General features: G+C 37.1%; 1 protein-coding gene across 1 annotated transcript; it reads right to left on the bottom strand.

Annotated features, from left to right (window-relative positions):
• Nucleotides 1–344: 344 nt before the first annotated feature.
• On the bottom strand, nt 345–13,738 carry ZNF800 (zinc finger protein 800). Its single transcript, XM_021555224.3, has 5 exons — nt 13,636–13,738; nt 13,208–13,315; nt 10,877–10,972; nt 7,483–7,626; nt 345–5,178 (listed from the first exon to the last, which is right to left on the bottom strand). Exons 2-5 carry the CDS (start codon nt 13,266–13,268, stop codon nt 3,407–3,409), a joined length of 2,073 nt encoding a protein of 690 aa, XP_021410899.2. The 5' UTR covers nt 13,269–13,315; nt 13,636–13,738; the 3' UTR covers nt 345–3,406.
• Nucleotides 13,739–14,279: the final 541 nt, after the last annotated feature.

The following is a 14,279-nucleotide window of genomic DNA, read 5'->3' as shown; positions in this document are numbered from 1 at the left end:
ATCTGCAGGCACTCAGGAACATGACTTAAAATACACTTACATTAAGAGCCTAATGTCTTCTTTTATAAAACAATAAACAATGGTTATGGCCATTCCTTTTTATATCCAACCATGCAGCCATCAATATTATTTCAAATGGAAAACTAGGTGATCCTATTTTCTTGTAAAAAAAAACCTCAATATAGCCTACCTTCTTCAGTATTTTGCTCTAAAAGAGTAACAACAACGAGAGCTCCTCAGTTAAGGAAGAGGTTCCTTTAAAAGAAGCAAAAGGCCAATATGAGGAGTGTTTGCCAAAAATACAGCAAGAGTTGACCACCAGCATAAAGTGTTCACTCCACAAGTGCCAAATTTTTAATAAAAAAACCCCATTTATTACAACAGAATATTACAAAGAACTAGCTTCAATGATCAACAAATAAAACTTTACAAAATGCAAACAATGTAATTTCCGACTGTGGAGTCACATATATCCCAAGTTTACAAACACAACATCTTTTTGTTTATGCCCACTTAAAAATCATTTCCAGTCTGCTTTATTTTCCATCAAATACAGTACATTTATCCAAACAAAAGCATGTACATTCAACATAGAACATTTTCAGCAAAACTACAATCTTAGTTCCCATTCACAGTATTTTTAGTGCAATGCACTAACAGGGCCAAATAGTTCTCTATCCATAAAAGCATTTTTACTCCTGATCTTGTGATCAACATTTAGATATATTTTATACAAAAAAAGTATATATGAACACAAGGTACCTCCCTAAGTAAGGGAGTGAACCGATATAAAAAACATGGTATTTTTTCTGATGTACAATACCTTTCAAATTGTAGCAATTTGACACAAATCACTAAACAAAATATTTTCTAAAAGGTAAAAAATAAAAATAAAAAACAACAAAAAACCCCAAACAACAAAAAGAAACCCCTGAAACAAAACCCACGATTGCATGAAACCTGCCAAGAACTTCATAATGGTAGGCATGCAACTGTTTTACTACAATCTTGATTAAAAGGTTTAAAAAAAGGGTATCTAAACATTTTCCAATTACACAAAGTCAAGTGTTACCCATAGTGGTCATTTACAATTTTGAGAGAAAATATATTTTGAGTTTCTCCCAAACTATCCTCCCTTTTTATTAATATTTAATGAAATAAGCTATCATTATAAGTGGTTGTGCACAGATTGTCTATAATACATCAGCAAATATTCACTACCTTCATATTAACATTAGTGTGTTGATCTTTCAAAAATAAACTGCAAAAATAAACTGCAACTATCATTAAAGTGCTTGTGTATAATTTTTTTAAAAAATTAAAGAATAGAGGAATGTGGATATTCTTGTAAACTTTCTAGATGTTTACAAACTTTTCCTATCAACCACATATGGAAACAAAATGGAGGTCTCTGAAGCAACTTCAGCACAGTGAAATTCAGAATGTCCTTGAACTGGGAAATTAGTCAACATGAACAAACTGAATTTATGGCAAATACTAAAAATTAGTAGAATTCAGCCAATAAACACTACATTTCTTGCTCTTATACATTCATTTGTAATAAATTTAAAACAATATATAATACAACATTTACCAAAGTAGGGTATCACATCAAAGTTTGAGCTGTCCATCAATTAGCACTGTCAGGGAGGACCAGTATGCATGATGAGTTTCCTGAAGATTTCCTAAATGAGGAAAATCCACCTTCTTCCAAAGCTGCTGCTCTTTAATTTGTCTCTTGTATACTCTTTTTCAATTTCAGAGGTTTGTTCAATACTGGGTCAAACTACAACTACATAGAGATAACTGCTAATTTAAAAGCATGTGCATTTCACTTCAACTACTTCAGTGTTTTGGGAAGTGGTACTGTCCTACAAGCAGTCAGAATGATTATTAGTATAGTAAGAAAAAAAACAGCTTATGAAAATATTCTCTCCTTATAGTACCATTATCAAGAATTAGCAGTTCCACCAACAAACTAAAGTCTTTTTCATTCAAATGAACTTCAAACTTTCCGAACATCACTTGAACCTATCTGAAGAGAAATGGGAATAAATTAATACTTTGAGTTTACCCATATAATTCTGTTTTAAACTACACAACATAAATAATTTATAAGGTTAAATTCTTAATTCTTATTCAAAATGCAGAAGTCACTCCCCCTCTAGAATTCAGCATATTCAGGGTTCAACTCAGTTCATTTTTGAAGTTCTGCCTAATTTGGTCAGAATTTATTAGAAAGTCATGAAAGCACCACATCACAATTTAATATAACTAGGTGGTTATTCACTGTGAAAACTGAACTCTAATCAAATCACCTCCCAGAAAATAGCGTTTCAGAGCTGAAACATAGAACAAGGCACATGTACTTTGTTTTCTTTTTACCAAATATGCTAGAAAGATGATTCAGAATAAGGATGTTAAAAACTCCTAAAATTGTCACTACAATCTCTCTTCATCATATTTTTGTACAATCCCCAACCTTCAGCCATCAGTTGGTCAGTTTGAAATACAAAGTGACTGCACACAAATATTTTCTTTTTTAAAAGATCCTCTAAAATTAGGCCATGGCAAGGCCTATAGAAAACTGAGTAGCTCCAAATACAACCCCTCCAAGTGTAAAAAATTCCAAGAGCACCACATAAGCCGAAGTTTAGAAAATCCTAGGGCAGATTTCAATACATATCAAGGCTTAAAGCAAAGACTTTGATAAGATTTAAACAATTTAAAATACTAAATGACCACAAGTGTCCAAACCTGGGCTTATATAAATAACCACTAAAGAATAGAATTCTAAATTTGATGGTTTCAAAGGTATTTGCAGACACCTAACCCATAATGATTTTAAATCAAAGCAATTAAGCAACCCAATTATATTAAAAAACCTGTTCTATGCACTTTTGTTGACAGTATGTTGGTAATACACATTAAAATAAAAATTTAAATTCACAAATGCTAATTCCAGTAAGTTCACAGAGATTTTTTCTATTATCAGCTTTTACTTTAGTACTTTTAGTACTTCAAGTGGTCACAGCAAAGTTAATTAAATGAGTTAAGTTATTCAATCCAAACAAAATTGTTACTTTTTAAAAATTACTATTTTTAAAATGTACTTATATTAGCCTTTTTACAACAGATGCCTTACGACAGTTTAAAGAGTTGACTTAGTACAGCTTAATCTAAATTCCATCTTTCTACAATGACAAATTTAGTTTTAACTCTTTTCCAAAATGCTAAAAAAAAGAAACAAATTTGACATCAACTTTTGCATTTAAGCCACTAAACCATAAAATCTATAGGAAAATATGTTTTAAGTAATAAATCAACAACAGCAAAGAAATGCAGTAGTATTGTTGTTTGGGTTTTTTTAATTAAAAAAAAAGAACAAAACACTTTTTCTTTTTCCTCACCAGACAACAGCTTTAGATCTTGTACTTCTGCCTTTGGTTTTACTTTCTTCAGGTGAATGAGATACATTTGCTTTGTGGGTTTTCTTGTGATGTTCTAGAAAAGCTTTTCTGGCAAATGCTTTCCCACATTTATTGCATCGGTGCAGAGAGAAGTTTTTTGTTACTTTTACTTCAATGCCAACATCAGCTCCTTCATACTTTTTATTGGGAGAATTAGAGGTGACGTCCTGTTTTGAACCAATATGTTTTGTTTCATCCTTCTGAGAACCTCTTTTTGTCACCTTATTTAGAACAAGATCAATTGGCTTCTTTATTGCTCTTATTTCTAAACTTGCTGTTATTTTCCCGAGGTAGCGTGGCGACTTTTTATGAACCACAGTTATGTGTCTGATCACATCACGCTTGCGACGCGTTTCGTAAGAGCAGAGTGGACACCTGTAGTATTTAACATAAATATTATTTCCATCTGTGTGTAATTCAATGTGTTTTGTTAAATTCTGTTTAGACGTAAATTGGCGCTTACAGAGTTTACAGTAAAGCTGCTTGAAATCAAAGCCAGCTGAAAGTTTTGGCTTCCTGGTTTTTTGCTGGCCACCTGCAGCAGATGCATTGGTTGATTTAGGGGTTGATTTAGTGGTTGATTTGCAGGTTGATTTAGTGCTTGATTTAGTGGTTGATTTTGTGGTTGATTTAGGGTTTTCAGGGTCCTGTTTAACCTTATTTTTCTGTGCTGACGGTGTGTTCTTTTTTTCATTTGAATGATTTGTTCCCTTTAATTCATTCTGTGGAGAAAGCACAATAGAAGGGGGTGAAGGTTCTACAGAAGCTGCTGGTTCAACTTTGATTTCTGTGCCATTGGTAGTACTGTTGGGTCCTTTCTCTCTTTTAGAGTTCTTTCCAGAAAGAATTATCTTGTGAACAATTTGCATATGCCTTTTCAGCATTATCTGTGAACTATATTTTCTCTTGCACAGGAGGCATTTGCATGCACTTAAATTGTATTCAGCCTTTGAAGACGACTTTTGTTTTCTGGTCTTAAAAGTTTTTTTAGCAGAAACTGTATCCAAGAACAAAGGTTGCCCAGGCTTTGTAGCTATATCAGGAGTAATGGAATCCCTTCTTAATCCTCTATGAACTTCATCAAAATGCCTCCTTACATTGGCTTTTGTGGCAAATGATTTATAACACACAGGACAACTTCTACCTAATGTGACAAGAACATTCTTATTTCGTCCTTTTGCAGAGCACTGGTTTGGTTTCTTTTTTGTTTCTATATACTTCTTTAGTTCTTCCATCTTTTTTTTGTGTACTTTTCGAATGTGCCGGCGTACACTGCGTCTTGAATGAAATTCCTTCCTACAGAGGCAACAAATCAGCTGGTGGCCATAATCAGAATTATCCAGAGAGTCGGAGTCAGGATTTACCACAGCTGGCTGCTCTTCAGGAGTAGATATCACCTTGTTGGTAACAGGATCAGCAGGAGGTAATTCTACAGTATCCCCAGCTGGGACTGGGGCTGGAGCTGAAACAGTCTTGGGTTGCTCAGTGCTGGGTTCCTGGATCTGTACCGGAGCTTGATCAGGGGTATGGCTACTTTCTGTGTTCTCAGCTGGGCAATCAGTCCTTGACACATATTGAAACACAGCATTTTGATTAGTTTCTATAGGTTCTAATGTAATGATATATTCTTGCTTATCTACCCTTGGATAGATTGCTTCAAGAAGGTCATTTATGGCTTGACTCTGCTTATCTTTTGTATCTGGGAGGTCTGTGAAAAGAGGAAATGGCATTTTTTAATGATTTGGTAATTTCCAATTATTTCAATTTCAAAGTAGCTTTTAACCACTGTGTGAATTCAGTTTACAAAATTCCACAAATCCTCTTTTGTACTCTCTGAACACTCAAAGGCTTTGAGAAATCATTGCAAGTTGCCTTTTTATTAAAAGCCAGCATCGGAAATAACTCTCCTGGCATGCTAATGTGAAAGCCACCTGAACTAAAAATTTGTATGACTGGAATTAGGCTGGTCTTTAAAAAAAACTATATCAATTGCAAGAATAACATCATTCGACTGAGCTTGTTTTGCAGGTGTGCAACTAAGCCTGAAGTATCATTAAAAACCGATTTTCCTACCATGGGATACAGGCACTCTCAATAAAGGAACCTAATTCTGGAAATAAGCTCTTCTCTGTAAATTCTGAACAATCCTTACCAAAGAATGAAACAGCTGTGTAACCTGAGGTAGATATAAGTAGATAATATTTATAGGTCTCAGTAATATTCTCTTTTTAAAAATGCCAAATTAGTTCAGTGCTCTAGTTCCCAGTGTGACACTCAAAGCATCTGCAATGGCAAAACTAGGAAGCTGGGGTCCTACAGCACAGAAGGTGCTGAGATGACATAGCTCAAATTATTGTGGATAATTTTAAAGAAGTGAGTCTTGGTAATAGCTAATTAAAAACCCACAGTCAGAGTTATTGCTTCCACACCCAGCAATATATGGAAAGTGTTAGTATAAAAAATAGGCTGTTTTGTTGCTCCAACCCCACTTTTAACACTGAATTTTTAACAGCTTTTACCATCAGTTTCAAATGAGCCTAGCTACATAGCTTTTACCACAAGTAAAAAGTCCTTCCTATTTTATAGATCTTTTAAGACTACTTCATGATTATATTGAGTGTATGGATTTTTCACAATGGTTTGCTGAACTTTTATTCCTGCCTCTTGTTCACCATCTTTTATTTCTTGAAAAAACTCCCACTTAGCTCAATAACTACACTCAATTTTATATAATGCACAAGTATATATACAGTTATATTCAGAGTGTGTAGTATTATTCCTTTTATTTGCACCTCTCATAGTGAACAGTGGAAGTTATCTTATTTGTATGTTACTTGCACATTATTTCATATTAATATCTGGAAGTTAATCAGAAAGTTAAATGAAGGCTAGAATGCCAGGAGCTCAACATTAAGTCTTTCCTCAAGGCAATCTTACTTTGCTTTGAAACTATTACATCTAAGGTCACATGCACTTGTAACTTTGCTTTGAAACTACGAGTCACCCCTTCTCACACAGAAGCTCTGTGACTCTAACTGGCCAAGCAATCTCATTTAAGGAAGGTGACAGTACGAGCCTTTTCACCTTCTCCTTTCAGCTGACACCATGTGCGAAAAGAAACATCAAAATGTATCTCTGTTTATTCCTAATTTTTGTAGTACTGAGGCAGGAAGGCATTACTCAGGAAAGAAAAATCCTCACTGCACCTATATTGATCTAGAGAAGAGCTCAAGATAATTAGCTTTACAAACATTTTTGAATTCTGACATTTCCAGATTAATCAATTTTACTCAGATTAACAAAAAGTCATCACTGGAATGAGACTGTAATAATTTTTTCTTTCCATAAAAATATAGTCCTTACCTTTTTCCTCATAATTTAAGTAACTTCTTTAATAATAAAGCTTATTTTCCACAACAACAATGTATGGCTAGGCATGATCACATCGGATATGTTAAAGCAGCATACAGTTAAGTGAAACAGGGGCAAAGAGACAGCATTATACAAGCACAGATCCCTAAATAAAAGGGTAAACTTTTAGTCTGTATTTCATACTGACTAAAACCAAAAGACTGCATCCATGACACACACACTGTATTCTCTCAGTACAAGAGAATATTAAGGATATTGACCTAGGTCACTTCACAGGAGTGGAATCACCCTGTCAGAGCCACTGTCTTCTGTGAGATTAGCTTCCCAGTCCTTTGACACGCTTTTGATATCTTTCTCAGTAATGGACAGATGGGAAAGAAAAAGGGTAAGGCTAGGTGTATAAACTAGCTATCTAATTATGATATTGGCATGGCTCTTGGTTGTTAATTCATATAAAGTCATTGCTGTAGCTCCTTCAATAACATAAAAGTGATCTACATACCTTACTACAGAAATTTAGATCCACCTCGTTTTTTTGCATTTTGTTTCAGGTATGTTTGTGTAAACAGTAATGAAAGATAAATTTTTCAACTTCACATAGCTTTATTAAACATTTAAACAAGACATTAATAAGACTTACTATCATCCATCTGAAGACTTGGAGGACAATAAAACTTTTTATGAGTAATTAAATTTGGTAATCCTCTGAAGAGACTCCGGCACAATTTACACTCAAAAATGGTGTCCACATCTCTTAACAAGATATGTTTAAGTTGTTTCGTTCCTGTAATAAAATAAATATTACACTTATGGAAGGCTTTCTGTTCATCTCTTAATTCACATCATCCCATGAAAGTGGAAACATTTTAGACCATGAATAATTATAATAGCATTTATCTTTTGTTAGTGCTACTTAATTTGTAATGGAAGTTTATGACACATGCTCCAAATTTCACTATGAAGACAGGAATGAAAAAAAAAACCCTCAAGGATTACACACATTACAGTTTACAGAGAAGGTGCAATTATTTACAATAAAAACTAACATCTAACATTAGGAAAGCGTTCTTACTACAGTATTTGGTTGTTGCAATACAATTGCCCAATAGGAAAGAATAAGCACATAGAGCATTCAAAGAAGCCTGTAGTATTTTTTCTTTAGGGTTACCCTACAGTGCTAAGAAAACAAGACACATACAGCTATTTCACATAGAAATGGCACCTGGTAAGGCAAAAAACTAAAGCATTAAATAGACCAAAGAGAATCACTAACACGTCAAGAAAGGTTACTACACTTAGATATCTAACCCAAGTCTGAGATGATGACACTTAGGTGAGATAGTAGAAATGTAGGCAAATTTTCAGCCTGAAGAAAGGAAAATACATACAACTTAAATCTGAAATATCTCTATTAAAACATAGAGAGTGTGATAAAATGTCAGCTTCCCAGACTATTATGTATTGTATACAAAGATAATTAGATCTAGCATTGTTGAAATGTTCCAGCTCCTGTCATTTTTTCTACTCTTCAAACTTAGTCCTTCATTTTTCATCTCATGAAAATTATGACTGTAAAACCTAAAATTAGCAAAAGATTACTAAATTATGCTTACCCACTCCAAATTAGAAAGGAGCACTAATTAACAAAATTCAGCTATTTTACCTATCTTGATTTTTTTTTTTTAGAATTTAATTATTCAAAACTAATCAAACAAGGAAAAACATAATGAAGCTGGGCCACCAATAAATAATATAAACACCTATGGAACAGCAGCAGAAAGACATTCTTCAAGCTGAACTACAAGGTCAAGTGTTCTGTCATCTCATCACACTTCTCCTAAGAATTCCTTTCAAATGCCTTTCTCAGAGTCAAACTGCAGAACTATTGTCTAAATTACAATCTTTCAAATATTAAAAATTTCACAATCGGCTATAGTTCTTCAATACAAATGGGCCTTACCAAGAACACTTATTTCTTGGTGCAATAAGAATACTACAAAGCTTTCTAAATCTGAATTTCAGCAAAGCACAGTGTCTTCTTCAACATTCCTTAAAAATGGTATCCAAACTCAACCATCCGAGGCTACCACAGTTTCTGTCCCTTCCTACGCTTTCCCAAGCCATATCCACTGCTCTGTCTTTGAGTGACACTAATTTCACCCTCATTTGACCTGCATTTTTACAAACAGACTACTGAACTGTATCTACTAGTATATATACTACTATATTTAGTAGTAACAACAAATAAAAATTGTACAGAATTCCCCACAAAAGCAAGTTGTTTACTCTGATCTCACCAACATTTGAATTTCTGCATATAAACAAAATCTAGCTGAACAAAACTGAAAATGCTCCATGTAGATAAAATTCTATGCAGTTCATGCATGCCCTAGCTACAAGTCTCATTCTCAAAAAAAAAAAATCGAATTCTCCATTACTACCCAGTCAAAGGACATACACGTTCTTCTTTCTCTCCCCTATTATATTGGTATTCAGTCTCCTGGTCAGGACTGAAAAGTTTTTTTTTTCAAGGACTTAAGAATTACTGGATGAGATTAAAGGATTTATGACATATTGGAAATTATTCTATATGACATGGTAGTCATTCTGACTGCAAATCATCCTTATGCATCTGTGAAACCTTTCACAGGTGGGAGTAAAGAAAAATAATTGGTCCTTTTGAAATAAACTACAGATATTCAGGAACTTCTCAAAACAGCAAAAAAATTTAAGTTACTGAACTCTTTTCTATTTTGTAGTTACATCTAATTGCATATTGAGATGGCAATGCAGGTAATACCTTGTCGAATTCTGTTAATATTTGTAAATGTTGATGCTAGAATAACATCACAGTCACAATAAATTGGTAGAGAACACCAGTCATAAATATCTCTATCAGAAATTCCAAAATTTGTGACTTTTGCAAGCATTTATTTTTTAGAAAAAAAACCCTCCAATTTACTTTTTATTCTTAATGCTTTGAATGACAGGAGCTTTTGATAAATCTATTTAAACAGTTATGTACAATACTCTGTCTTAAATTTCTATTCCTTCACACAAGAATCAAATACTCTCTTTCCATAATGAAATGCTGCTTCTTCAAAAGCAGCCAGTAAAATCCTTGTCTAAGTCCTCTTGCCTTCTGTCCAACCTCCCTGATGCAGGTGACTGATGATATCAAAGTAAGCTATCCATTTAACATCTGCCAGTGAGGACAATGTGCAAGTAGCTCAGAGACAAGCCTGCAACTAGTTTGTGCTATTACCAGTAGCAGATTAATGGAATAATCTGCTTCAAGCAAAAGTCTGTCACGCATCTCTGAGGCCTCAAGCAAGCTAAAAAAGGTTACTAATGAATAATCACACATCCTGTTTTTGTATTAAGTTACTGAACAACTTAAATACTGTACCCATTTACAAGACTCAGACCAGATATGCATCTCATTGCACAGCAGCAGTGTTTTAATACACAATGCATTTCATATAGTTAAAAGATCTACAGGAAAAAATCTAGATACACATAGATAGTAGCACTAAAGACCAAGAGTTGTGAAAGTAAAATGTTTGGTTTGCCACATCAGAAGTGTAGAAACAGCTTGAAAACACTGAAGGTTTGAATCTTCCCTGGCATGCCTCCTCAAATGCTTAGCTGTTCATTGCTACGTATTGCAACTCACAAACTCAATCAAGGAACAGCTTAAAAGTAATATGATGAAGCAATTTAAGATGTTCAAGATTAATTTTTTTCTTCACCTCAGGAGTTTTATGATAAACTCATTGATCATAGCAGCAGAAATGACACAAAGCAGAACAACAAACTTAAAAATTAAGGTTTTTGAAGGATAACTATACAGCAAGATCTGTATCTTCATTACTTTCTATGAAAACCCTTATGAAAAGGAATACCTAATTCCAAAAATGTACAAATATTTTGTAGATATGCATAGTCAGGTGCTGGTTATTTTAATACACTGAATAAACATAACTCTTTTAATAAGGTAATGAACTTCTTAAGGGTAAGGCATGGTTTCCTACCTGATCGAAAACACTCAATGATTTGCTGAATACCAGATTTTGATGTTTGCAGAGGCTGCTGCAATAACGGAGGATCACCAGGTTCCAACAGATGCACTGAAATACATGAAAGGATAATTAAGACATTAGAAAACACTCAGTTAATTTTTGTAATTTAAGAATCGCCCATACATACAGTAAACTAGCTAAAAAGAACAGCCAGGACTACTAAAAAGTAGTCTTACTCTAAAATTTTCAGTTATATTGAATTAAAAAACAGTCAACACTGAACTTTCCAGCTATGATACCTTCTGGCAGTTTGCTGTCATTTTGATCACTTTTTTGTCTGTATTCAAAGCTACATGTAAAAAACACAGAAATATTTAAATATATAAAACCAAATTAACTCACTAGAAATGTCCATCAATTTATTCCCCAGAACAATCTACTTGATTCCCATTGTTAAAACTAAATGACATGTACAAAAGAGCATTACCAAATACTGATTACCAGCATTAGCAAATACTTCACAGCACATTACCTGACTTCAATGTCACCAGTATGCACCTAAACACTGAAGCCAAATTTAAGCAGCAATGATCAGAAAGAAAGCACAAGCAAAGCTACATAGCATATACCAAAAAACCTTTTGTGTAACCACAAAAGCTACATTCAGGAAACTGTTCAGGCTCAAATAAACTGCTGAGGGAATACTTTATTTCTGATGTTTCTTTCCATATCATATTCTTTGTAAAAGCTATCAAAACTAAAGCATATGTTAATCAGAGTTTTTATCAATTCCAATATGCAGTATTTATGCACATCAAAATTAATAGCACTCCACTGCTGTATATAGATATGGCAATTAAGCTTTGCCCAGAGGGAACCCAAATTTACAGGAATAAGAATACTTCTTGAAGCATGCACTTGCAAAATCTTTAGTTAGGTCTTCTTTTATATTTCTTATTGACTAAACAGCCAGCCTCACACTTCATAAACTGGCTCCCACCTTAACCATTTGGTTTGATTTTAATCCCATTGTAAGGTTTTCATTTCTAAATGTAGCACTGAGATCTCTAATAAATTTATTTTTAATAAAGGCCAGTTGAGACATAGTATAAAACTATTTAGAGATAATAAGTGCAAAAAGGCTAAACAAATTTTGACAGGAATGTTGAGCTAAAAGGTTATAAATAAATTCTAGCTGAAAAAAACATCAAAAGACAAAGCATTGTAGAAAAGGACAACAGAATGAACATTCCACCCGACTATCCAGGTTCCATAATATACCATTATAAATACAAACACATAACAACCATGACAAATCAGCTAATCATCTGGGGATCTCTAACACAGTGGCATATTGTATTCTACTAGCCTAATCCCTACACTTCCAAATAAAACATTTTGGCTTGTATACAGTCTCTAATATGCATGTACAACACCAACTGACATCAACAGGAGTAACACAGGTGAAGCAGACCTAACACATCACTGTTAATTTGTCAGGCAAGAAAAATACTTTTGTTTTTTTCAAGCATTAGAACAACTCAAAACCATTTCATCGTCAACATAAAGCAATGTTTCTGCTAACTGAACAATATCTATTCTCAAATTACATTTCACTCAAAGTCACTGTGCTCACATTTTCATCTGTTAATTCCCCAAACTGATGCCTTTCTTCTCAAAACAGAAGTGAAAGCATCCAAATAAACTCCACAAGAAGGCCAAAAGAAATAATATAGCATTTTAAAATACTAATAAGCAGAATAATTTCAGAAGTATCTAACAGGTTGGCCGAATCTTCAGAATATTCATAATAGTTTCTACTGATCACATCTTTCACATCATTCAGGCATGGAACATAAAGAGTAGTTCTAGGATTTAGTGGGGTTTTTCTCCTCTGAGACTAAGATTTTTAAATTTCATCACAGTTCACCAGAGGAGAGACAGTAAAAATATAAACAACAAATGCAAATGATTGCAAGAAACACCATTTTACAAAAAAAAAAAAACAAAAACAACAAAACTTAAAAACACAGCACTTTTTGGAAACAAAATGATCAGTTGCTTTATACAAGTTCTTGCCTTCCTCTGCTCACTGCACACAATGCCCATGAGGTGGCCTGAGGATTATCCCACATACTGGAACTAAAATAGTCTCTTCCTGAAATAATTTTAAGGTGAAAGTTCAAGGATACTAAAAAAAAACCCATTTCCAAACAAAATTCAGAAACTTTTTATACCTAGAGCTGACACTAATGATACACATTTGCAATCCGATCAACGGTTCCTGCAAGCTTTAAATGAAGGAGACATGCAAAAGAGCCGAAGCATCACACACCACTATACCTGGGTCACAGCATCCATGGTGATGGTGGTCGGTCTGACAACACTTGTCCCTTAGAGGCATTTTCCGTGCACACGACCTACTTCCCTTCTACATCCAGCAGCTCGGTTCTGCCAAAATAAGCAAACTGGCAATCACCGCCCAAGCACAAGCGGCTCAGGAGCGCGCCAGCCCCGCGCACCCACTTCCACGGCAGCACGGCCGCGCAGGCCGGTGGCAGCGGCGCCCCGGCGCAGGAGAAAGTTCCCATTGTTTTCCGCAGGTCTCAGACGCCCTCTGCAAGGGCACAGCACGGCCCCGCTCCCGCCCCGCCGCCGCCTGCGCCCCGGCCGGCGGGAGAGCCCCGGGCCGCCGCCCTCCCCACCGAGCGCGGCCCGGCCGCACCGCCCCGCGCCCCGTCCGTGGCGGCGCCGCCGCGTTCCGGCCGTACCTCTCAGCCTCGCCCCGCAGCCCCGCCGATGGGACGGCGCCCCTGGGTCCCGCGGGAAGCCGCGCTGCCGGCGGGCCGGGCGCTCCGCGGCGCCGCCGCAGCCGGAGCGGGGCGCGCCCGCCACGCGCGGCCGGGCGGGAGGCGCGCGCGGCCGCAGGTGACAGCGGGCGCCGACGCCGGGACGGGGCGGGCGCGGCGGGCGGGCACCGCGGGCCGGCCCTACCTGGAGAGGACGGGCGGGCTCCCCCTCCCCGAATTAAACTTTATTCGCCCCTGTCCCGCCAGAGCGGCGGCCGCTGACCCCGGAGCCGGATGGGCACGGGGGCAGGAAGTGACTGCGGTCCTGGCGGCGAGCGCCCGCCCAGTACGCAGGCGCCGCACCGCCGCTCCCCGGCCGGGCCGCACAGGTGCCGGGCGGCGGCCGGGCCGGGCCGGGGCGGCGCGGCCCGCGCGGCTGTGGCGGCACACGGCGGCGGCCCCGGGCGCGCTGAGGCGCAGCGCCTGCCACGGGAGCCAGCCGCCGGGCGGAGCCGCGGCGGGAACCGGCGCCGTCTTTGTCCCGCGGGGAGAAAGGCCCGCGCTGACCGCCGCGCACGCCCGTGATGCGCAGCGCTGCCCTCGGACCGGCGCCCGGACGCACATGG

The sequence above is a fragment of the Lonchura striata genome, chromosome 5, assembly GCF_046129695.1.
Source record: "Lonchura striata isolate bLonStr1 chromosome 5, bLonStr1.mat, whole genome shotgun sequence".
NCBI lineage: Eukaryota > Metazoa > Chordata > Aves > Passeriformes > Estrildidae > Lonchura > Lonchura striata.
Note: the sequence above shows the minus strand (reverse complement) of the source record. Positions and strands in the feature narration are given on the sequence as shown.

What these genes read in the sequence shown, in the direction of transcription:
- ZNF800 (XM_021555224.3), bottom strand. Translation starts at nt 13,268, where the DNA reads ATGCCTCTAAGGGACAAGTGTTGTCAGACCGACCACCATCACCATGGA. An exon ending in CCATGGATGCTGTGACCCAG is followed by an intron (nt 10,973 to 13,207) that starts GTATAGTGGTGT and finishes CATGTATTTCAG; the next exon opens with TGCATCTGTTGGAACCTGGT. An exon ending in CATTGAGTGTTTTCGATCAG is followed by an intron (nt 7,627 to 10,876) that starts GTAGGAAACCAT and finishes ATTTTATTACAG; the next exon opens with GAACGAAACAACTTAAACAT.